Source organism: Ammospiza caudacuta, chromosome 6, assembly GCF_027887145.1.
Source record: "Ammospiza caudacuta isolate bAmmCau1 chromosome 6, bAmmCau1.pri, whole genome shotgun sequence".
Taxonomy (NCBI): Eukaryota; Metazoa; Chordata; class Aves; order Passeriformes; family Passerellidae; genus Ammospiza; species Ammospiza caudacuta.
Window position 1 is genome coordinate 55398396 of NC_080598.1, and position 24431 is coordinate 55422826.

General features: G+C 44.4%; 1 protein-coding gene across 1 annotated transcript in view; it reads left to right on the forward strand.

The window, feature by feature from the left end:
• RCOR1 (REST corepressor 1) overlaps positions 1 to 24431 on the forward strand; it is an 81768-nt gene that overhangs the window by 30133 nt on the left and 27204 nt on the right. Inside the window, exon 3 of the mRNA XM_058806198.1 lies at positions 10365 to 10448. Within this exon, the coding sequence (XP_058662181.1) occupies positions 10365 to 10448 (84 nt within the window). The remainder of the gene's footprint in view (positions 1 to 10364; positions 10449 to 24431) is intronic.

Here is a 24431-nt window from a genome sequence, read left to right on the forward strand (position 1 = left end):
TTTCTGGAGGTGGCTGTGTTGGGAGAGGACACCGTGTCCCCTTTTCAGAGGCTGCTGTCTCCACAGCTCTGCCAGCCAGGCCACCTCTGTCAAACCAGCTTTGGGTAGAAATGGGATAGTTTAGGTGACTTCAGCACAGAGGTGAGGCCTCTCCTGGGCAGGCTGGCAGGGCTTGGTTCTGCTGCCCTTGGAGGACACTGCCTCCATCAGGGAGGTGCCGTGGTGGTGCCTTCCTTGGTGGATGTCCAGCCTATTCAGAGCACTCAGCTGAGTTTGGAAGATGTGTTTGCTGCTGTTGTGTGATGGGTTTTCCTGCTTGTGGCCTTGAGAAGTGTTGGTGTTTGACCCAGGCTTTAAAGAATAATAATGTGACAAACCTTTACTGTCTTTGAGAGCTGACTGTGCTTGATTGGTTGATTGGACTGTGTAAAAATATTTGGTATTGTAAGAGCAGAGTAACATGGAATTTCTCTCTCAGTTGTCCTTTTGGGTTGACTCTAGTCTGGATGCAGACATGAGTATGTCCTGTCTGCTTGTCTTTCACTGTACTGTCTTGCCAAGCAGTAACATGTGTGCCCAGCAGCCTTATTTTGTAAGCCATTGAGAATAGCTGGTCATTAGTTTTTTTAAATGTATTCTGATCTCCTGAGGTGTGGGGTGAGGATGAGAGGTGCCCACATCCCATACTCTTTGGAGACTAGGTTCTAGTTAGTCAGATATGTTCCTGACTGTCATCCTGGCAAGGTTTTTGGAAGTGGAAAAAAAACAAAAACCAGTCACTCTGTTCACCAAGAATCTACATTTTATGTCATTGGTGCTTCCTAGCCACTTGTTACTTCCACTAATCAGTTTAAGCTATCTGAAAAGAAGGCTGTTGTGAACTTTTGATGGGTGGGAAGGGGTGTTGCTAAAAATACCAAAAAGTACATTGTGCTTAGTGAGCACTTGAGACTTTTTTAGTTTCTTCTTGCATAGGGCAATAGAAATAGGCCAGCTGGTTCTTAACGTGTGGGAAAGATGAGTAAAACGCAGCCTGTGTGTCTTGCCATGGAATGGAAAAGGGTGGCCTGAGCTGAGGAATGGGGACTACTTGAATGGGTGGTCTAGGCAGCATTGCTGTTAAGCAGGAAAGGGAAGAGGGGGAGATGAAAGGTCCGAGAAACTTTTCTCTTGTCTTCTTGCTCCTTGTGTCACTTTTCCTGGGGAAAGAAGCCTTGGGAAGCCAAGGGTGTCCTGTACCTGAGGGTGGAGGGGAGTCACTCTTGCACTTGTCACTCTCCAAATAAAGTAACACTTGTGTATTCCCCATTTCAAATTATGTATCTTGTTATTTCTGTTTTTCACCTTATTTTTACTACTAGCAGCTGGATTGTTCTCTTGTCAGAAAACAGTGTGTGAATGGGAGGAGGGGGCAGCAGGGGGGAGGGAGTGTGGGCATCTGCTAAATGGAGGGAATGGGCACAGTGTTCAGTCCTGTGACAGGTGGCACTTGTTATGTGCTAACTAATATTGAGGGGGAGAGTAGGGTGGAACAGCCCTTAACTGTGTGTGTACAGTAGTGGCCTCTAAACTGCCCTTAACTGTTTGTACAGCAGTGGTCTTTAAATTTGGTGTTACCTTTCCAGATAAAGATCTTGGTAGACAGTGTTTTTTTTCATCAACTCAATGGTAATAATGGAAAAGCAAGTATATTGTTAAAAGCTGTTGTGAAAGCATCTGAGAACAAAATAACACCTCATTACGGCATGTTTTATAAATCCTGTGTTGTACCCTCTCTTTGAACACTGTGTACAGTTCTGGTTGTGTCCCATTCCCATCCCTCCCCCATGTGTACATGCTGCTGACAGCTGTAAGATAACTAAAGTACAGGAATTGTTCTTGTTTCCCATCTCCATACGAGGGAGAAGCAGAAAAGCCTGGACTGCCTCTCTTGGAAAGCAGACGACTGAGAATGTGTAGTAGGAGATCTGTAAAACAGCAAGAGGCACGAATGAGGTGAACAGGGTGCAGTTATTCTCTGCTTCTCATAAGGCAGGAAATGGGGCCACCAAATGAAATGGCTGGGTAGCAGCTTTAGAGTAGAGAAGGGAGTGTGTGCATGGGCTTTCTTTGTTCTCCTTCAGACAACAAACATATAATTAAATTGAAGCACTCTGCCACAGGATGTTGTAGATGCCAAAATTATAAATGGGTTCAAAAAGGATTAGTCTATTTGATGGACTTTTTTTTTTTTTTTTTTTTTTACTCCCTCCTTCCATGAAGGGCCATTAAATCCAGTGATGCAGATACAGTACCAGCTCAGGAAGTCTCTCTGCTGGTCCTGGTCTTGTTATTCCTAAGTGCTGCCTGTGAATAATGGGCAGGACTGGCCCAAGCAGCTGCTCTTGTTCTTAAGGGAACACAACAGAGAACCCTGTTCAGTGGGTGGGAAGAGCTGAGGGCTAGCTTAGTAAAGAATTGGGAGGCTGTATGAATGTGGAGCTGTGCATGTAGGAGTTGCTGATTGTCAAAGATCAGGGGAGGCAGCAGAATCAAGATCTGTGATGGAGAGAGAGGGTTTGTTTGCCTTATCTTTGCTTCCTCATGAGTAGGTTCTTTGGCTTCAAATAGATTCAGCAGTGTCTAGATGTTTGTCAGCAGCACAGGACCTAGCACTTGAGGAAACTGCTGTGTTATTGTTGTTCCTTTTCTGTGTATTAAATTCAATATGTGGATTTTAACTTGCGTGCATGTAGGCATTCCTGTGTAACTTTTTGGTCACCTGAATGAGACTGGAAGGGGAATAGCGTGGAAGGGGAAAAAGGAAGGAAAGAAAGAAGTGTCATCGTGTTAGGGAGAACAGAAGCTGTGGAGCAGGGAGAAGTGTGCATGGGAGGGCAGGTGAGCCTCATCAGCTCAGTGTCACACAAGTGCTGCAGGCTTTGGCTTTGTTCTGGTTGCTGCTTTCTGGCTGTGCATTCAGGATTGCTGTGGTATAGTTAACAGCTGTCCTCCTTAAAAAACAAAAAAAGTGGATGGTGTTTTTAAAAGGCTTGCAAGAGATGTCTGATAAAATCTTGATCAAATGTGCATTTTCTGTCCTCTTAATTTTATACTTTCTCTTTAAAAAAACCCTAACCCTTTCAGGTTTCAGTACAAAAGCCCAGCCATGTCTAGACAAAAGCCCGTTGTGATTAGCATAGGTGTGCTGCTCAATGCTAAGCATGTGCAGGGCTATATTCATGCTCCTGGTGGGGTAATGTGCTTCCTGCCTGTGTGTGGATTGCAGGGCTTATGTGTGCAGAACTCACTGAAGAGCTCAGGTTGGAATTGTATGGGTGTAGAAAATGTTGCACACTTAAAGTGCATATGGAAAGGCTGTTTGCTTGTATAGTTATTCAGACCTCATCTATGGCTGCACATTGGTGCCACCTGCTTGCAGGAGGGAATGAACAGGCTCGTGTTATTCAAGAAGAAAATACAAGGCAAGGCCTCAACATCTGTTCTGGCTTTATTGTTCGGTCTGGCCTGGGCTGTGGGCAGAATGTAGGGCACAGCTTTTGTGTTACAGTTGGGTGTTAAACTGGAAAGGCATCTTGGGTCAGATGTGTTCTTAAAAGGTTTAAAAATAATAATATAAAGATGCAGAGTTTAAACTTAGGATGGGTTGAACTAGATTACTTTAGAGAAAAGGCAGCTATTACCATCTATGCTTTTTCTCATTTTCTCTTTCAGTTCTCCTAATGGTAATAATTTTTATCACTGCAAAGTGACCTTTGTAATCATTGCTGGGTGATTAATCTTTAACTGGGTAATTTTTAAAGCAATATTTTGCTCACAGTTGTAACATGATACTGTGGAGTTTTGTAGCACAGCACCTACAGTCATTTTGAGGCAGTAATGCTCTTGACTCCATGTTTCCAGTGCTGCTGCTCTGTATAGAAACCCAAATAGTTGCTTTTGTTTCCCTAGGCAGATACAAAAATGCCCTCAGAACTTTATTTGCATATAGATTATAGTGCCAGCCGGGTGTAGTCGTGTATAGGAAGAGCTAACTGCTGCTTCATTTATAGCTTTTTAATTAAAAAATGTTTCTCAGTTTGCAGGATTCCAGTTCTGTTTCATTTAATGCTGCTATAGTCTGTTCAGTGATGGTATTTCTATGAAGTACCAGCTGCTATGACTAGGCAGTCCTTGGAAAACAGGAATGAAAGGGGATCACAAGCATTATCTGCTGACTCAGGGAGAAGTCACATGCAGGAGGAAGTGGAGATGAGCAGCAAAGTTCTTCAAATGTCTTTGAGTTGCTGCTTGGGACACCAGTGCCAGTAGTGAGGAAGGAAAGTGGAAAAAGCTTTTCTTCTGACCCTGAATTTTGTTTGAATTCTCTTGTGTCACATAGGTGTTGTGCTGTTGTACCACAGCTGTGCATTTACAATTACACTGTGAGCTTGAGTAATACCAGTGAACCCATAAGAGAATTTTTTTGTGCTCTGGGAGCCTGTGCCTCCCTTGTCTTATTTTGTTTAACAGCCATCATGGGTACTGTAAACAGGGAATTTTACACTATGCAATAAATTTAAGTTCTGCATTGACAAAGAAAATGCAGAGTTGGGAATGGAAGCACTTGTTTAATCTCACTTCACTAGAAGTAAATACATTAGACTTGATCCAAAACTGCTTTAAGAAGCATTCAACAGCTAAGTTATTGTATGGCAGCTCCAGTTCTTCCAAACAATAAAAGCATCTATTCACCTTTGGATATTACACAATGCATGTTTTATATATAATGCTCAGGGTTGCATATTAAAAGGAAGAGGTGTTTCTTACACTTTCTTTTAAGATCTGCACTGTGTGATTTAAAAATGAGTTAGTATCAGCTGGGGGAGATCAGTAAGTGCTGTTAGTAAAGGAATAGCTTTTTTAGGTGGGAATCTTGCCATCCTTCACCTTGAGTATTTCAGTTGTTGTATAATCTTTATTAACTTCATGGAAGACGTTGTTCAGATCTGGAAGTATATTCTTACCTGTTGTTTTGCAAAAGATCAGTGCCTGAAGAATTGCCTGTAGTTTTATGGCAAGTGCTTTTAAACTTTGGTTTAAGGCTCCTGTTTGCTTCCTAGAGAAAGTACAGAAGGATGTGTTTGTATCCAGCACCTGACTGTGGACCTACTCTTCTGAGTTACCTTATTCTAAATAACAGAAGCAGCTGACTAGAGCAAGGTCCCACTCTCCATGGTGTGTGTTGCAGTGCCCTCACACAGTCATGTGTTACTGTGCTTTGCTTTGAAATCCAGAGGGTTTCAATAGCTCTGAAATGCCTTGTGCAAACAGCAACAGCAACAACATCAGAGATTACTGAGAGGGTTATGGAGAAGGAAAAATGCTGGAGGCATCCTGCCCAAGCCTCACTTCGACTTGGGCAGGATGCAACTAGGAGCAAAATGTGTCTTGTCATCTGCAGGAGGGGAGTATCCTTTCTCCAGGAGGTCAGTCCAGGTGTCCAAAGGAAATGTAAAGCTCCTGAATGGCTCACAGTTGTGCCTGGATCATGCAGCATCCTTGGGGAGAGCTGTGAGACAGAGCAGGTCCCTCAAGTGCAGGAACTCGAGTGGGAGCTGGCACTGCTGCCTTGCACAGAAGCAAAGTAACAGATGACAGAGTGCTTGGTGGCTCTTTGAGAGGCCTCTGCTCCTACTGAGTTTATTCTGGCATGTTTCTTCTCTAACTTGGGGAAGAAAAATAAAATGTCATGTGTCAGGCTGAAGCTGCTCAGTGCTGGGCTCCTGCTTGCAGACAGTGTTTTGCCTTCCTGCACTCTCTTTGTGAATGGTGTCCATTCCACCCGTGGGCCTTAAGGTAGTTTAAGCTGGTGCTGTGGGTGAGGGAGGTATCCTGACTGTCTCTACTTCCTTACTCTTCTTCTTGTCTCTAAATATATGTGGTAGAAATCCAGGAACTGGTATGGAGTTAAAGCTAATAGCTTTTTTTGTTGGATTACTTTTATATTTTTAAAGCTCAGGTAGATGCCCTGCTTTGGTTTGTCAAGTAGATGGTGGAAGGGGAAACAATGCTCTTTAGCAGTGGTGCTCTTGAACCTTCTGATTATTTCCTTCTGATACAACTGTTTCCATGGCTAACTTGAAATTTGGGAGGGGTCAGAAGGACAGGGGAGATACTCTCTGACCTGTAGGGGGGACTTGATGGATGTACACTGCTACAGTGACCTTTGGCAGTTCCTTTGGTAGTTTGGAGAAATCCCTGTTTCCCTTTTCCTAGCAGATGTCCTGGCTTGACAGCTCATGGGTAGAGGTGAGGAGAGCCTTAGCTGCTGTGGATCAGGGTACCAAATCTTGCAGTGTGCTGCTCTTGCATGTCCAGGTGCATTATTAGCTCAGGGAGCCCCCAGGGATGGAGAGCCTCAGTCTTTGGGAAGAAGTGATGGGAAATAAAGGGGCTGTGTAATTTCTCTCCTGTGCAAATCAGTGTATTTCTGCACACTGGTTTTGAGATGTGCCCTCACAGCTCTGGGGGAGGGGAACTCCAAACCCCCTCCACAACATTTTAGAATAATAGTGATATATATGTCTTCTGCTCTGCTTCATTTCCTCCCTTCCACAGTAGAACTTTTTGGGCTTGTGCAGTAAACCACATCTGTAAAATGGGACAAACTCTTAAAATACCTTTTTCTTCTCAAAGTGAATTTTAGGCTGGATTGGTTCTCTCCTGAGTTTTAGTGTATAGTCTGTGGAGTAGGGGTTATATTCTAGTGGTAAGAAAAGAGACAGATATGGTAACTGTTGTGGAAAAAGCAACATGATACTACTGTGCCTGGTTGGGGCTGCATTCTCTGCCTGGGTAAAGGCATTGGAAGTTTGCATTCCCTGTGAATTCTGATAGTGGAACAAAATTTAGGGGGTGCTGGTTGTAGTAGGAGGTTTTTCCTCTTGGAGGAAGCAGCCATGATTCCTGACAGACTTGGGACAAATGGGAAAGCCAACAGTGGGAAAGTGATTACAGAGTGTTGGCTCCCACAACCACTGACATGGAGCTAATGGCTGTGGCAGAGACTTTACAAATACCTGGTGGGTAGCTAGATGAAAGTGTAGGATGACCTGAAATGTCAGATCTTGTCTGCCACTATACAGCTTCTCTAAGCACAGGTTGCACTGGTTTAACTGCAGTTGCTTAAACAAGCAAACCTCATTGATCTTAAATTGATCTGTTCTCCTAAAAAAAGAATAACCCTTGCCCTTCTGACTTGGCTATTTTTACATGAAATATGCAACAGATTAAATTGAATTATCTTTACAGCTTTATCACTGAAGTGCAGAGTGTCAGAATTCATCCTGATAGTCCTTGTTCAGAAGCATGGGACAGTGTTGGTGAGCATTGCAGCTGTGCTTGGAATGGTGCTATAAAGGGATGGAACAGCCACTCTGCTCTGAGGCCCCTCTTCTGCTCTCGTGGCTGATGCTCTGAAGCAGTGATTTCATTTCAATGTGATTCCAAATTCTGAGCAAGCTCTTAAGCTTTTTGTTGGTACATCATGCAGTAAGAGTATTATGCTGTGTATATTTGTGGTGGGGTCAGCACTGTTCTGGAAGAAAGCCTGTCATGTCTGCCTTACATATGAGGCACAGTAAATGTGGGGCTGTGGGCTTGAGAAGGGGTGCTGGGGAGGATGTGGTGCCAGAAGGTGAAGGCCCTGGCAAGCATCTTGGAATGTAGGGAGGGAGAATCAGCCTTTATGGATGCCTGAGGAGCACGCCACTCCCATCTTTCTATGTGTGTTAGCCTTTAGGTGCTTCTGTCCTTTGCAGAAAAGCATGAGTTTCAGCATAACCCTACTGTATGTGCCTTGGAGTGGCCTCTACAGCTGTCAAGGAATGAGGCCCGAGGGTGGATAGGTGTGGGCTTGGGTGGAGAGGTGGAGCAGGGGACAAGTTGCAGGAACACTGGAGGTGCTGCTCCACACCCTTTGATGAGCCCAGTGTAACTTGGCTGGTTGGTGCTACAGAGGGGCAGGAGAGAGGAACTGACACTTGGCTGTGGGAATTGGGCAAATGGGGGTCCTGAGGGTGGCATGAAGCCCAGCATCTGCAGGCACCTCTGTGTGTGGTGCCCAGGGAGGAGGGAATGCCTGGCTGGAAGGAGGTAGCTCCTTAACCCAAGGCATTTCCTTGGCAGAGGGGGTTTCTGGGCTCCTGTTGTAGAGCTGTGGAGCAGCATGAGGAGCACGTTTGGCCACGTTGCTTTTGGGTGCCATGAGGTCCTGCAGCACCTCCCTGCACTGGGTATCACCTGGAAGGGCTGTGGGGCTCCCTCTGCAATGCCCCAAAGCCGAACTTGGGGTTTTAACCATGGGAGGTGAAACTTCACCCAACCTGAGCAGAGCTAATGGAGCCCTGCTCCTGACAGGGCAGCTGGGCTGCGATGTGCACCTCATGTGTCCCAGGGCAGAGGAGGTTCAGACTGCTAAATTGAGAGAAAACTTTCCTTTTCCTGATTGAGGTGGGTTCTCTGCTAAAGGCAGGCTGACATTTCCTGGTGTCACACCTCACCTGGCAGTGTTTGGGCATCCCCTGAGCTGCAGTGGGTACTGGTGGGGGTGTGTTGGGATTGGGATGGAAGTGTTTAAATTCATGAACACCTGACTGATGATTGCTGTCTTTGAGTATTTTTATGGGATAAGAATGTGCTTTTTCAGTGTAGGTTAAAGTAAGGAGAGAGACTTTTTACTCTTCTGTTCTATGAACCCCATGTTAGACTTCAGTAGAACAGGCTGTCCTGGATAAGGAGACTGAAGAGAAAAATTTGATAAAGGGGAGGCTTAGGGTTGACTCCTTTGCATTCCAGCCCAGACTTGAAATGAGGAAGAAGGTAAAATTTAATGCCAAATGTTTCAAGACTTGTAATTTTAATTTCAGACACTCTTTGTGTTCTGTGTCTGGTCTTCACCTCCCATCTCTTGCCAACAGAGGATGTTGTCTCTTCTCACTCCTTTTTTTTTTGCCTAGTTGGAAAGTAATGAACATGCAGAGCGTGCAAAATACCTTGTATGTGCAGTTGCTAACCACCCTAAAATAAAACAACGTGAAACCTTCCCAAAAACCTGAGTGAAAGATAATCATGGTGTCTGTTGTGAAAGAAACATGGTAGTTCAGTGTAGATATGTTGCTGACAGGTGGTTATTTTTAATATGTGCTATTTGTACTTTAAATTTAATGTTAAAATATTTTTGTCATCTGAATCCTGACTGTTCTTAGCTGAGCAGATTTCAGGTTAAAAACAGTGGTGAAACCATGAGTGTTCACAGTAGTGTAATGTAACTTTGTGTTACTAGATCTTTTCTGACCTGTTTGAATGCATCATGCAGTGATGGTTATATGTCTAATTGCACAGCACAGAGAAAATATGTGTTGAAATATTGCATAAAACTTGAGCGTTATGTGGCATTTTGTAGTGGAAATAGCACTGCAGGTACTCATTTATAACAAGATTTGCAAGTTTCTCTCTGCCAGGGCGGGTGGTTGGGCTGGCTGTGTGTGTGCTGACTCAAAGGAGGGAGTTGCTTTTTTTTCTCTTCTCATCCTCTTCCTTCTTTTGACTGCTTGTGACCGAACATCATCAGAATTGACAAGAGCTTGCTCTTGAAACATACCTTAGTTTGAAGTTGCTTTTACAAACTATGTGCAGCTGTAGATCTTCACTTGAGACTTTCAGAGCTCTCCTGCCAGCCAGGTGTTAAGCTGGTTAAAAACAGACTTGTCTGAGTGTGGGTTTGTGTCTCAATGTGGGTGTGGATGCATTTTGATTTCTCTGGAGCAGCTGAGACTGGGACCTGCTTGTGACCTGAGGGACCCAGTGTCACCTGGGTGGGCATTCCTGATTGTATGGGGCATGGAGGCTCAGAGGGGCTGCTGGGACAGTGCAGGAGGTGCTCAGAAGTGTGGTGTGGGAGGTTTTATGCATGTGCCTACCCTGAAGGGTTAATCTGTCTGCACTCTGCAGTCTCATGATGTCCAGAGCTTGGAGCCTGCTGCCTGAGCCTAGCTCCTCCCTTTTTCATTTAATGATGGCTGGAAGAAAAATAATCAAGTGTGCTGGAAGAGAAACATTAATTAACTTTTAATTTAGATCTAACGTATGCTGCTTAGTGTGCTGCATGAGGGTGTGCAGTGTCTGTCATGTTATATAGAGGCTGATGCATTGAAGAAACAAGGAAAAGCCTCAGGTCTGAATGGGAAGATGAGGTTTTAACTCTGTGGATGGGTTTTATATCTTGATTAAAAGTTGCAGATGTGTGATAAGTCGTTTTTGTATCCATTTTGCATCTGAAATTACTTTCTCTGTAACTTGGTTTGTGTCTGTTTTCTCTTAAGCCAAACTTGCAAGGCGAAGTCAGGAGAGAGAGAATCTCGGCATGCTGGTCTGGTCACCTAACCAGAATCTGTCTGAAGCAAAATGTAAGTCTCTTCCACTACTTTTATTCCCTTCTTTCCTTACATGTATCACTTGAAGAATGCAAAGTTGCCACTTTTGGTAGAGAGCTTATGTCTGTGACCTTTCCATTATGAATTAAAATTAATTTGAAAAAAGGAAAGCCTACAAAGCAATCCCCAGATGATTGTTCTCCACTGGGCAGTTACTCAGTGTCAAATCCACGGGGACAGGGAAAGCAAGAGAAATGTGACAAACATTATTCCATGGTATGAATTTTTTAAGCTACTGATCTGCAGACCTACACGATTGACTTTTTTTTTTTTTTTTTTTTTTTGCTGTTGGTGCTGTAGAAGACCACAGAAATAAAGGGGGAGAGCAAAATGAAAAGTGCTAGGGGCTGGGGGGTCCGGGAAATATTTGATAATTAGTAGTACCTTTTCCTCCACAAAGACAAATCCACATCTGGAGCCCATGGAGGTTTTAAAATCCAGAACAATTGCAGTGCCTTGCAAGTCCACGTGAGGGCAATTACCAGCGCTCTGTGTGTGTCTGGGAACAAGTCTCAGTGCTGCTGCCAGATGGCAGAGCCTGTGTTTGAAAGGCTTGTCTAGCTACAGTTCTCCTCATGAATAAGTAGGGCTCCTTGATTAAAGGGCTGCAGTTTGAATGCAGTAACTAAACCTAAGCGCTTTGGGGGGAGGCAGCTGAAAAGAGCTTATTTTGACTTTGTGCTTTTACCTTGTTTCTGATTTTGGGGGCCAGGAATGAGAATCATGCATTCCTGTTCCTCTGCAGTTCTTGTGGTGGCACTATTAAGTGAATACCTGATTTTCCTGTAGACCCAAGGCCTGGGATGCATGCTAAGGCACATGTGAAGATGTAGTGGCATTTGCAAATTAAGGCAGCAGAGACTCTGCAGCAACTGGCTCTGTCATGAAGGGCCTGTGCTCTGCCCTGGGGCATTTGTTCACTGAGCAAGTTACCCCTTAAGTTACAGAACGATGATGGTGCTGATCTGCAGATAAAAAAGGCTTTGCAAGGATCATGTTTGCCTTCTCTCCTTGTCTGCTCCCTGCTGGCTATTGGATGCTGAAATAAATAAGACTGATGAGGAGAGGAATGTATTTGACAGTTATTAGAAACCTCTTAAGAGGTATAACAGCTAGAAATAGTTGCCACCACCCAGAAGAGTGACTGTTCATGGGCTTTTGAATCTCAGCTCAGCTTTGGAACCTTTAACTCCTGCCTGATAGGAACTGATTTCTTGAAGAGAGAAAATAGAATGGAGGAAGAAAAGGAGGAATTGAGTAAAATAATTCTCAACTGAGTGTTCTGTGGTAATTGGCACAGAAATATACTCAGAGAGCCTGGAGGGGATGTAATATTTGCTAAGAAGATGTCATTAACATAAAGGGTAATTTAAAAAGTAGTTTGACATTGATAAATAAAAACTAGGTGGCAGCTATCTTTTAGTACAGTGAAAGAGTTGGGGAAAACAATGTGAATATTAGATGGGGGCTAGAATGAGTTTCTCAACATTTTGAATATTTTAGTAAGAGTGTAAGACTCACTAGTGAGTTCACCTTCCAAAAGAGAAGGTGTTTTTGCTTGCTGTATAGCAAAAAAATAGTAATACTCATTTGGAGTTTGGGAAAGTGAAGTATGAGGTTAGTGCACCATACATGGCACAAAAAATACCTCCCGGGTGCCTATTTGATACAGAGGGATGGAGTTAAGAAATTAGGTATCTAGTAATAGTAAAAATCCAAAGGAGCATTGTGAGAGTGGCTGAGGGGACCTTGGGGTGGCAGATGGGAAGAGGGCAGCTGTGCAGGGAATGAGAGAACAGGGTGGGGGCTGGTTGGTCATAGCTTTGTTTTGTGTCAATCTGAGCTGATCCTTTTGAAAGGAATCAGGTATTCCTGTCTCTATCTGGCACTTGTTAAAAATGAGCTGTGAAAAACAAACCTGCTGAAGGTAGGAGCTTTTGTTTTTTTGAAACTAAAAATGGATTGATTGGTAGAAGTAAGTTTATTGCTCTAATGTATTCAAGAGAGCTGTTAGGCACTGATTGCATGAGAGCCTGATTCCCTTCCTTGCAAAGCATGGGAACTTCCTCCAAAACACCAGTACTCTGCAATGGCTGTAGAGCACTTACTAAATGTATCACAAGCTGAGTTCTCTAATCTGCTTTTTGGTTTATGGTGAAATAACATCAGCAGCCAGGAGGTCTCTCCAGTATCCCTCAAGTTCACTGACGAGTCTTGGCATCGTTATAGTGAATCCAAATTAAATGTCATCCAGGGGGATGTGTGAGAGGACTGATGATGATCAGCATTTCCATCAGTGATGTGGGAATTGATATGGAATCGTGGATGAGCCGGTAGACGGACAGGATGGTAAATAAAATTAATGCTACTGACAGTCTTGTGGAGTGCTTTGGGTCTTTTCCTCACTTGGCCTGCTGCCAAAGCAATGGGCTCTTAATGACCAACTGCAGGGTTGTGAATCTCAGTACTGAGATCTCTGGCTTTCTACATCCAGCCTGGGGTTTGGAAGGAAATGGCTTAGAGAGCAGTCTTGGGGAAACTGTGGGCAGGTAATTCAGCAAAGCTTCCCAGTGTCCTGCTTGACCCAGAAGATGGTGTGGGTGTAATGAGTGAGGTAGTCACTGAACAGTTAGCTGCCTCTCCACCCAGCAGCATTCAGGGGAATGAACCTTGCCTTTAGTGTTTAAAAACTGAGAAAAGGGTGGAGACAGGAGCTGCTGGAACAATTTGGAAACAGAAGCTGAAGCAAACTCCCATCTGTTTAGCTTATGAAAAGAGATTGAGAGGGGACTATTGTCAATTATTCTCTCAAAGAGAAATTTTGACATAATAAGAGACACACATAATACAAATAGATGGCTGCAAAATAAGCCCACACAGACTGAAATGTCCAAGTGTGTGGAGGTTTTTTTTTGGAGATTGACTACTGGAAGTTATCCAGGGAAGTGACGAATTCTTGTATTTCTTGATGCCTTTTTAAACCATGGATTTTTGTGATGTATTATCTTTGGTGGGGGAGATCATTCATTGGCAATGTGAAATTGCAAGTGGAAGGAGTTCTCCTCTGGTCTCCAGGAGGTTGGTGTAGCCCCTTGGGCTGTACATTGGTGAGTCCCAGCTAACACATCCATTTCAATGCTGCTTCTCAGGGGGAAGTGTGGTGAACAAATCCTTCCAGTCAGCACCCATTGGTACCTGTGGTTTCTTTTGTTTGTACTCCAAAGCCTTGAATCCATCCTGTGCCTGAGAATCACAGAGCTCTTCTCTGTTCCTGTGGCTGAGGCTCTGCAAGAAGATGGAAGCAGCACAATCAGCTCTTTCTCAGAGTGAGCTGTAGCTCTTGTGAGCAGGAGAGTTCTGTGCAATCAGTGGAACTTGTGGATAACCCTTGTTAAAGGGGAATCTGTGCTAAAAACACTGAGCAGATCTGTGACAGTGCTCAGAGCAGTGCACCTGATGGGTTTGGCAGTGGGCTGGCTAAACTGTTGGAGGTTGTGGGAGGGTCTCCTGTAAGCTGCTGAAATGAATCCCAGCAAGACCAGTGTGTCAGCCAAGACCTGGTGGATATCTGCACACCTGATGCTCCAGGCTCTCACAATTAGTTAAAAGCTTGTTGAGGTCCCATGCACCCTGTGTGCTGGAGAAATGTTTTAATTACACTGGAGAAACCTTTTGCCTGGATGTCATGAAATGATGGATGTATTAAGAGAACACGAAAGCAAAAGTATGTGTTGGTATATTGCTGATTTTTTTTTTTTAATCCTCTGCCTTGCTAACCATTAATCCTGGGTACAAACCACTTACTGCCTTGCCCATATTAGTACCAAAGTTGAATGCTGCCAACATGGTCCATATCTGCTGCCAGACTTGTGCCTTTGAGGGGTCACTTGCATAGCAGTGCCACCACAGTAGTCACAAAGGTAGCCCAAAACTAGAAGTTTGTCCTTTCTCTTTTGAAGATGAAAGAAAGAAATGTCACTACGCAGGAACTGAACATTTGGACTTAAAATAACTGCTCCCCTTCTAGTTCTGCTCCAAATACCCTGTGCTGTGGCTGGGTCACACCTCTCACAAAGAGCTTGCTGTCCAAGTGAGACTCCCAAGAGGCTCTGTGGCCTTGGTGCCTTGGAGGGCAGCTGTTCTGGCTGTGCTGGGACTCTGTCACAAAGGGTGGGGAAGGAAACAGGAGAAAGAATGATGCCTTGAGCAAGGTGACATTGAGGAGCAGGAACAGCTAGGTGGAAGACAGGCATCTGCTCTCTTGGAGTGGCACGTGGTGAAGGAGGAGGGGAGATAGTGAAAACTGCATTGTAATGATGCTGTGGAAACCCTGCACAGGATCGAGCTGGGCCAGCATGAAGCTATTAATAAAACAGCAGTGTCTCTCTCTGTGCCAAGCACACCAGTGAGTGGAACCAAATAAATGACTTTGGGTTGGTTTAGAAGTGAGCAAGTGTTGGCATGCAGCAGCTGCCCAGGAGTGAGGCATGGAAACCAGGAGAGAGGCTAGGATGTGATTATTGCTTTTATGCATCTGCAGTTCAGAGGTGCATACAAGAAAAGAAGATGTATTGTTTTGCTAGTGATAAGCTCTGCTTTGAAACTAATTTTTTGTCTCTCTTTTTGACAGAATACATGTGCTGCTAGATGGGAGTTTTGTTTTCTCACTGATATCTTGGTGGATATCTCCAGTGGATTTACAGTTTATGGGGTGTCATGAGCAGGCAAGCACTGTTCCTAATACCTGTGGGACACTGGGTCATGGATGGCAGCTGGATCTTCTGGTCTTGCAGTGCTGCTTCCATTTAACCTGATGGCTGATTGGCATTGCCACCTTCAGCATTCACCAGTCCCTTCCTGTGTTATCCTGTGGCATCTCCTCTTTTGAGGCTGCAGCTGGCTCCCTGCTTTACATTATGCCTGCCTTGATGCACATTGGGGGAATTCACACATCCCCCTTCCCTCTGTGGGGGGGAAATAGAACCACCAGGGGACACGGGGACAGAGAAATGCCAGAATTAGGTGAAACAGCTGAGTGCTCCGGTCCTGTGGCTGGGGGGAAAGGGAGCAGTCCCTAAATGTGCTGCAAAACCTGATGCTGGGAAGGCAGTAATGTGCCAGCTGAGGCTCTGATGGAGGAAGAAGTGCTGGTTGCTATGGTTACTGAAGATATTAACCCTGTGGTGTTTGGATGGGCAAGGTTTAGTTAGCTGTGCCACAGGCTGGGTAACTGTTTGGCAGTTGGTGGTGCTCCACTCTAAGAAGTTACAAGTTGGCATTCAGGATTTGAAAAGCCCATGTCCCAACAACATTTTTAAGTGTGCCCTGGTCCTTAGTGTGTCAGCAGCCTTCTTAGGGTGCAAGTGAATTTTGGCTCCTCTCTGTTGTGATGGTGAATGCCAGAATTTCTGAGGACAGGTTGCAGGTTTAAGTGGCCAGAGTCTGTCTCTTGCTTTAGTTCAAGGGTTAGTCTTTGCATAAAATGGGCTCTGGATAACTAATTTTTCTTCCAAAGAGAATGTTGAGCAAGCTTGGGAATCTGTTTTGTCTATTCTCTAATTTAAAATGACTTATCAGAATAAAGAACATGAAAATGTCTTCTAAGGTTTATTGCATGTGTCTGGTCATGATTTATGTAGCTGGTCTCTGTTTTCAGTGTGTGTCTGGCCATAGCTGTTTTAGGAAGAGCTTATGTTTGGACATAGCCTTTCCCCTTGGCTTACTTATTTTGCCCTGTGAGCTCTGTGAACATGTGACTCTCTCACATCGTCATTAGCTCTCATTTTCCATGGGGTGTAGAGTGCAATAAATAAATATGAGCAGAAAACCACAAATGGGAGAGTGTAGTCTGGGGAAAGTGCTGATCTTAAAATCTCCCTTTTAGAAAATAAAGCCCCTATTTACAGGATGTATTTAAAATGGAAGGGAATATTGCTTCAGGGATATTTGAGAGCCACGTCCTCCCCAGCACACAGGCACCCTTCCTCAGGCAGCAGCAGTGAGGCAGAGGATATGTCTTGTATCAGAAAAGCTGTTCTTAAATCCCTCCTCTCCATCATTCCCTAATCAAAGTCCTTGAAACAGTTGAAATTGTTGTTTTATTTTGAATCCGCTCTCCGCTCTGTCCTCTGTCATGACCTGGTTTGTGACTCCACAAAAGGTTGTGTTGATGCTCAGTGAAAGTGCAGCTACCTTGGCCAGGGATGCGAGAGTAGGAGCTGCTTGGGCTTTGCTACCAGAGAGAAAAAAGTGTTGTTGAACTCTCAGCTGAGGCTATAGTTGGGGTTTTTTTTGCAGTTGGCTGAGGGCTGTGGGAGGTTGTGGAGGAAGATGTATGTGTAGTGTGCTTCTGTTTTGGGATTTTTCTGCTTGTTTGTGTCCGAGCTTTTACTTGTTGAGGTGTTGGTTTCCTTGTTTTTTTGGTAGTAGTATGTATGAGTACTGAAAAAAGAGCTGCTAGGTCTCTAAGGGGTGGACTTCAGGAGCTGTGATTGTCTCCTGAAGGTACATGCTGACCTTTTGTTGCGCAAGTAAAGATGGCAAAAAAATCCAAACTTAGGTTTGTGCTGTTTGTGTGTGCTCCTTACCTAGAAATATCAGTTTGTTGTCTGTCCCAGTGGCAGCAAAAAGGATTAATGTAGAAGCAGAATTGGGTTTATGTTTATCCCTAATCCAAATTTCATATCATGCAGCGAACCTGGCAGCTGTGAAGCTTGGATGTAAATACAGTAGCTGAAGAATGCATTTCCATGAATTCAGAAATGAAAGAATTAGTGTTTAATTTAAGGTTCTGCTTGAATTTAGCTGTAGAAATAATAAAAGTGAATAATATAAAATAGAAATACAATAGAAATAATATAAATGTCATGACCACTCTTCCCAGCAGCTGCAGTCACTGCACTTCAGAAAATGCTCAAAAGACAAAGGTGAAGGAATGCAATTTTTAGTTTTAACTAAGGCAACTTTTGATGCTTATAGTAGCATATTATGAATAGCAAAAAGATGATAACCAGAATTCAAAGGCTGTGGGTGTATCCCTGAAATGGCTGAGTTGCCTCTAACTTAGCTGCAGTTTCCCCTTTGTTTGTCATCTGCTGTGCTAGCTGCTGTTGCAGCTCTGTGTGGAAATCTCAGAGCAGTTCTTTCATCATTATTGCTGCAGGTTGATGTATCTGCATCCTGAATGCATATTTAAATTAAGATGAATGTTTAACCCTTTCACAGTAGTGGAGTCAGGAAAGCAATTTAGTTTGAGAGAACTAGGGTGCATATTTGGATGGATTGCAACAAAGGTACAGTGGATTGTTTTTTGTTTTGGTTTGTTTTTTTTTTTCCCCCAAAGCCCACAAACAAAAAAAAGCCTGAAGAAGAGAATGTGTTGGAGACTATCCAAGAAAAGGATGTCTTATCTAAGGTAGCTGTGTTTTCCTGGAGGAATTGTTGCTGCTGTGCTGGGAGGGGGAGGCAGTCACCAGTTTCTTCATGTGCCTTGTTCTCTCCTGCCACCTGTTAGTGCCTCCTTTTCCCTGCAGTGTGATCCAGGCCTGCTCTGATCGGGTCAGGCTGACCCACTTTGAAATGCTGCTGCTGCTGCTGCTGCGGGATCCAGCCGGTGCTGGGCTCCGGGGAAGCTTTTCCTGAGAGAAGTTTAGAGACAGGATGATGTGGATGTAATGGAGTGATGATGGCTGTGTTCAGAGTTAGCTGGCAGTGAGCCTTGATCTGAAATTCATTTGGGAGCAGCCTTAGCCAGCCTGATGGGTGCTGTGTGAGTTGTAGGACCAGTATGACGAGAAGGAGGAGCTGCAGCTGCTTCACCCTGCCTGGCCCTGCCCTGGGACGGGCTGAGTGTGCCCCAGTGCTGCTGGGAATGGCAGGCTTGGGGCATTGCAGAGGACTGGGTTGTTTTGTCTGGTCTCTTATGGTAGCTGTGAGCAAAAATTAGGAAGGGTCAGAAAACTGAGTGTAACTTTCTGTGTTATTTTTTTTTTAATTTTTTTCCTTAGAGCAAAGTTAGTCAGCAAATGCGTGTTTATAGGTATGTGATGGAAGCTGTGCACAGGCAGGGAGGAGCTCTTGTGGGAGATGTCTTCATGGAGGAATGCTTGAGGAGGTCATAGCCCTAACAGCTTGCTCTGATGAGTTCATGTACTGCCAAGTGTGACCTTTACAGACCTGCTAGTGCAGGAGGCAAAGCAGCTTGGCTTTCTCCAGGACATGTGCCAGAGCTTCCCTCATCGTTATGTGTTTGCTGTGACATCATTTGCTCTAATTAGGAACCACTCCTACTACTTAATTTTCCTGTACTCTTACTTTTGCACTCTACCTTAAGTTACTTCCCTGTTCATGTGCTTCTTGTGCAGGTTCAAATTGTGGTAGGGTTGTAGTGAATTTTCTAGCATTGCGAGCATTAGTGGTAATATAAATACATACTAACTTCTCAGTAAGGACTGGGTTTCTAACTCCTGACTAAAACCGTGGTAACCCACCACTCATATTCCAGGGTCTATTTAGTAACATTGATTTATCATAGGCTTTTCCACAGAGTGTCTTAGGGTCAGCCTTGAGGGCTGAGAAGCCTGCATGTAATCCAAGTTTCAGCATGTGCTCTATGAATCTGTAACTCAATTTTTTCTAAAACAACTTAATTTGGCAGTATTTTATTGCCATAATATCCCTCAGCATAACACTACTGCTTTGGTTTAGAGGCTACTGTAAGGATTATGTCATTCAAGGTCTGGCTGTGGAACTTTGCTGTCTTTCTGCATGGACTCCTTAGAGAGGTCAGACACAGCTTTGTACCTCTTCTGCTTCTAAGCCTATAGGAAGCAGATAAATGCAAGAAGGGATGCGCTGAATGTTAGTGTCTCCCAAAGGCTGACCTGCCTGTGGTGGGGTGATGCCCATCTGCTGAGGGCAGCAACTGTGTGACTCAGACTTGTCTCCTTCCTCTTGCTGACTGCTGGCTTGCCTGATGCTTCCTTTCTGCCCAAGTGGCATCCCTCAAGGAGGTAGCCATGGGACAAATTGATCATTTCTTTTGCTTTTGTGTCCAATATAAAGGGAGTCAGCGTGGCTTCTCCTTTCTTGTCACAGGCCTTATTATCAGTAACAATAATAATGAGCTGTAATTTAACCTGTTGGCTATTCTGCTCCTGCATGCCCCTTGTGCATGTTCCCTCGTCCTGCACAAAGACCCTGTGTTGTGGGGAAGTGGAGTTACACATGCTCTTTAGGAATCCTGGCTCTGATACAGGGCTTTCATTAGTCTGCATTCCTCCAACAGCAGAGAATATTATAGTTCTGGTTTTTAGGAGCTTTCAAAATCTCTTTGAGGTTGGAAAATTGACCTTGTGGAAGGTTTCACTCTCTTTAGAGTGTTTTCAGTCTGGATATTCCTTGGTGGCTTCTGAAGCTGGTTGGCAGCAGGTTGCTCAATGAAGTTTTATAGTATTCCTGCTGACTGTTTTGCAGACCAAGAATTTCAATGTATAAAGCATGACGTGGATGAAGAGATGAGAATGTTCCTAGGCAGAGTTCTGAAACCTTGTATGGGATTGCTAGTAACCTGACTCTGTGGCCTCCCATACTGATTGTGTCATTAGTGTGTATCAGATTGGTGTGTTGGTGGTGGTGTTTGTTGGGGTGTTTATTTTCAAATTGGCAAATATGGCTTTTGGAAAGCATTCACTGGATCAGGCATTCTCAGGGAGTGAACATGATAATTTCTATGCAAAAATCTGTGCAAAGGAGTTACTTCTAACCCAAGTTAGAATCCCCTGCACTGAACAATAATTATATTTGATTTAACAATCTACCTCTTGCCACAACTGTGTTGATAATGCTCAAGTTGCTACTTGAGTTGCTTGGGTGTGTTGCTGACTGTAGTTGAAGTATATAATCCTAGGCTGTGACCTCCTAGTGGAGTGAACTCAAGCCAAAGTTTGACAGTAGAATAAATCTGGCTTTAGAGCTTCTCGGACTGAATTGAGAGCACTGTACTGAATAATGCAAAGAGCTATTCTGCCATAAACTCACTTTGTTGTTTCAGTGTTTTCTGTATGCATTTATCCTGTCTTGTAACTTGTTGTCATACGTGGGAATGAATGTTTGCTCCCTGCCAGAAGCTAATGTGTTTTGTTTCTCACATGGGCTTTAAACCCAATATCAATTGCTCTGATAATTACATTTAATACAGTCCAGCGTCTGTGTCTGATTTAGGATCAGGCTTGCAGTTCTAAATGATAGCCATGCTTGGATTTCATATGGTCACAGTTTAGGTCCCATGGTTATCTCATTTGGCTCTTCCTGTTCTGTGCTAGATCCCAAAGACAATATTTCCTCTTTGTTACTGCCTTGTCAGATCTCTCTCATAGTTTTCTGTAGCACATCTGGCAACATCTGGGTTTGTGGTACCCAGGGCTCTGTAGATATTTAAACCTGTGCCATTCCTCCAGTAAAGTGGTGTTCATTTGCTATGGCAGACTATGCTAAAGCTAACTCATTTGCTATGGCAGACTATGCTAAAGCTAACTCATTTGATATGGCAGAGCAAAGTTCTGACTGTAGGTTGAATGTGATGGATGTGTAAGAAGCATTCTTTTTTCCCAGAGGATCCTCTGTGCATGTCCTTACCATGGGCATCCACATGGCCCTTCTGAAGGAGAGAGCAGCAGCAGAGAGCATCACCCATCTGGCTTCCCTTCTGGCAGTCCTCATTAACACACTGCCCTGTGTACATGCTGTTTTTAGAGACTTTTCATGGTGTGATGGTGTCAGCAGAGGGTGCAGCTTCAGGAAGGAACATCCATTGGTAAAGGCTTTAAAAGTTACGTGTGTACTAACAGAAGGCCTTCCTTAGTAAAGAGTTTAAATAGTTTTGGCAAGCCACAAAAATGATGCTAATTAGTCAGTTCATAGTGTCTGTAGTACAGCTTTCTAGCTGGTGAAGCAAAATCTAAAGGCAGATGAGTGGTGTCTTTAACCATCACTGAGGTTTCAGCTTTGAACTTGTCCTTAGGTGCAGGCCATGCAAAGAGCAGTATTAAAAATAATAAAAAAGGAGGTAGGAAATACAGTGTTTCTTTTTAGTTTATTAGTGTGCACTGCTTGGGGACCGATTGCCTTTGTGTGACAAAGGAAACTATTAGGGTTTTTAAAGGGATAAATCTCCCAGCAGTGGAGCACTCTATTTTATTCCTTGATTTATTCTCTCTCAGGCTGCAGTTTCTATGCTCCAGGTGTGGTTCTGTGAACAGATTTTTCCTCACCAGTGCAAGTTTATGTAGACCTGTTCCTACCTGCCTGATTATCCCTGCCACTGTACTGTGCTGGGGCAAGGAATGAGTCTCACTTTTGGTTTGAGTCAGTCTCATTCCTTGCTGAAACTAGGAGGGCTCATCATTTCTCAGGCTTGTGCAACCTCCCAATAAAAGAGATTTTTATATGCTACACAGTCATATAAAACTTCTATGAGTAGCTTTCAGCTTTGGTGGTGGTCAGTGCCTTGAGTGGCTGCAGAGCTGGCACAGGACAAAGGGGCAGCCTGTGTGGGTAGGGCTGGTGACAGGACAGTCCAGGACTGCTCCTCCTAGGAGGTCAGAGCATCTCCATACTGCCAGCCACCACTCAGTGCTTGTATGCCTTAAACTGCATGCTTGGGGAGGAAACTGATGTGCTGGGAAAGAGCTTTTGGGTGGCACAGTGTGCCAGTGTGGGTCCCTGGGATTCCAGGCAGGTGCCTGTGCTCACAAGTGGAAGGAGGTGGATGGAAGATAGGAGTGCTTAGTCTGGTCCTGCGGCCCTAGGAGATTTCTCATGCACTGGTACCCTGTGACCCTTGGTACAGAAGTAAAATCTGAGCAACAGGGGGTGGGTGGGAGGTTGATAGATTCTGAGGAGTCCCATGACTCAAGTTACCATGTCCTGCTCCAGCATATTTTCTCTTGGTCCTATCCAAGTAAGCTTCTCCAGGTAAGGGGTAACTTCTCCTTTGCCTTGCAGTTGCATCCAGACTTTATCCTCATCTGCTGCAGATGCAGTGGACTTGAAGCCCAAATCCTCTTGTGCCTTCAGTTGTGTGAAGAGGTTTTTAGGTAGCCTTTGTGTCTGTGTAACTAGCAGTCTCTGTTCCTAGAAAAGGTGATAAAGGAAGCTGTGTGCCTGCCCAGGTGGGTCAGCACAGGACACAAAACACCTCTGTGCTCTGTCTCCCTCTCTTCTCCTGCCTGTTACATCACCTCTTACCAAGAAGAGAAAATAGCTTTTCCAAGGCATAAGAACCTTTTGAATAGAAGCTCAGAATAATTAAGGTTAGAACGACCTCCGAGATCAGGTGGAGTTTAGTTTCATTTAAGTGATTTTGTTGGGGGTTTTCGCCTGCCTCCCCTGTTTCCAGTTGCAGCTAACTTTAGGGAGAGCAGGTTGAGCAGGCTGCTGTGCTTTGGCAGCTTTCTGTGCCGAGCTGGGACCACGAGGTGGCAGGAGCGTTCCGCGGGTGCATTGCCGGGGCAGCGGCGCGGCAATGCAGCTGCTCGCTTTCATCGGCGAGGCGAAAACTGCTCCGTTGTTTGAGTACCGTCGTAATTGTGTTTTGGAATTTGGAAAAGTTTCACGTGTCTACATGTCTTTATTTTCTTTATATAGTATAGATTTATTTTGGGTCTTGACTATCTCTTTTTTTTTTCTTTCATTTTTTTTTTTCCTATTCTCAGGGGAGATGGAGGGGAGGGAAAGATGTATGGCAACATCCAGAATTCCTTGCAGGTTCCAGCATTGATCAAACCCTGTGAAGCACATTACTGAGGCTGCAAAGGATGCTGCTTTTGTCCTCATTTCACCCTCTTCTGCCAGGGTATTGCATCACGTAATATGCAAAGTGTGCAGAGCTCCTGCAGTACCCTAGTAATAGGGGTGAACTGAGGTTGCAGCAACAGCTCTACCTCTGCATTCCTGTTGCTTTCTATAGGCTTTAGCACACTCACTCATGCTGCAAACCTGCCTTGGAGTCATTGCCTCTGCTGAACACAATGTGATTCTTGTGGGACCATTTATAAGCAGTTTGGGTGGGGGGAGAAATTCTCCACAAGGACCCACTCAGAGATTGAAATGTGATCAAATGGTGATAAGGGGAGTCATTCTTTTCAGGCATTTCTCTTTTCACAGTTCTCCCGCCCTCCTGAAATAAATGCTCATGATTTACGTCTCAATTCACTGTTCGAGGATGTGGGACTGAAAATCAGCAATGCAGTTGTTTGCTCTTTTTCTTCCTTCCCTGTGTCAGCCAAGAGGTTCCTCTTTCTTTTGCCTCTGGTGAGGAATTTTTGCAGGGAGGTGAGTGAGCAAAAGGCAAATCTTTATGAGAAAGCTGGCTGGGAACAAGAAAACAATTCAGGGAGTTAAGGGCACCATTTTGGTCAAACTCCCCTCTCTAGAGGGCAGGAAACATCTTTCTGTGCTTCCTTTGCCACTCCCTTCCATTTCCCTTACCTCTTTGGCTGTCTTAGTGTTACACCCAGGGTCCTTCAGTTACCTCTTGTCTGGGAGATGTCTTGTAGCATCTGCGCACTCTGTGCACCTCTTTGCTGGTGACAGCGTGTATGTGAGGCTCTGTTCCCTTTGCATCCCTGCCTTTTGTGCTGCTCCTGCTTTCCTAAGCATGACTGGCTGTAGGAAGGGGCTCTTTGGGCCAATGCTCACTCCATTTTGGGTGTGGGGTGGACAGAGGGATCCTGCTCACCCCAACCCAGCTAAAATGCACATAAGAGAAGAAATGTAGCCAAGTAGGTGAAGAAATACATTTTATGGTTCTCTTGTCTGTCCCTCCCCCCATCTGGTTTCTAGTAGCAACAAGAGCCTTCAGAGGAGCAATGCACCTCCTGTCACACAACTGTCTGTATTCAAGTTTCATTGTATTTTTGGCCTGGTCTGTGTTGAAATATCTTTCTGGTGTAAGGA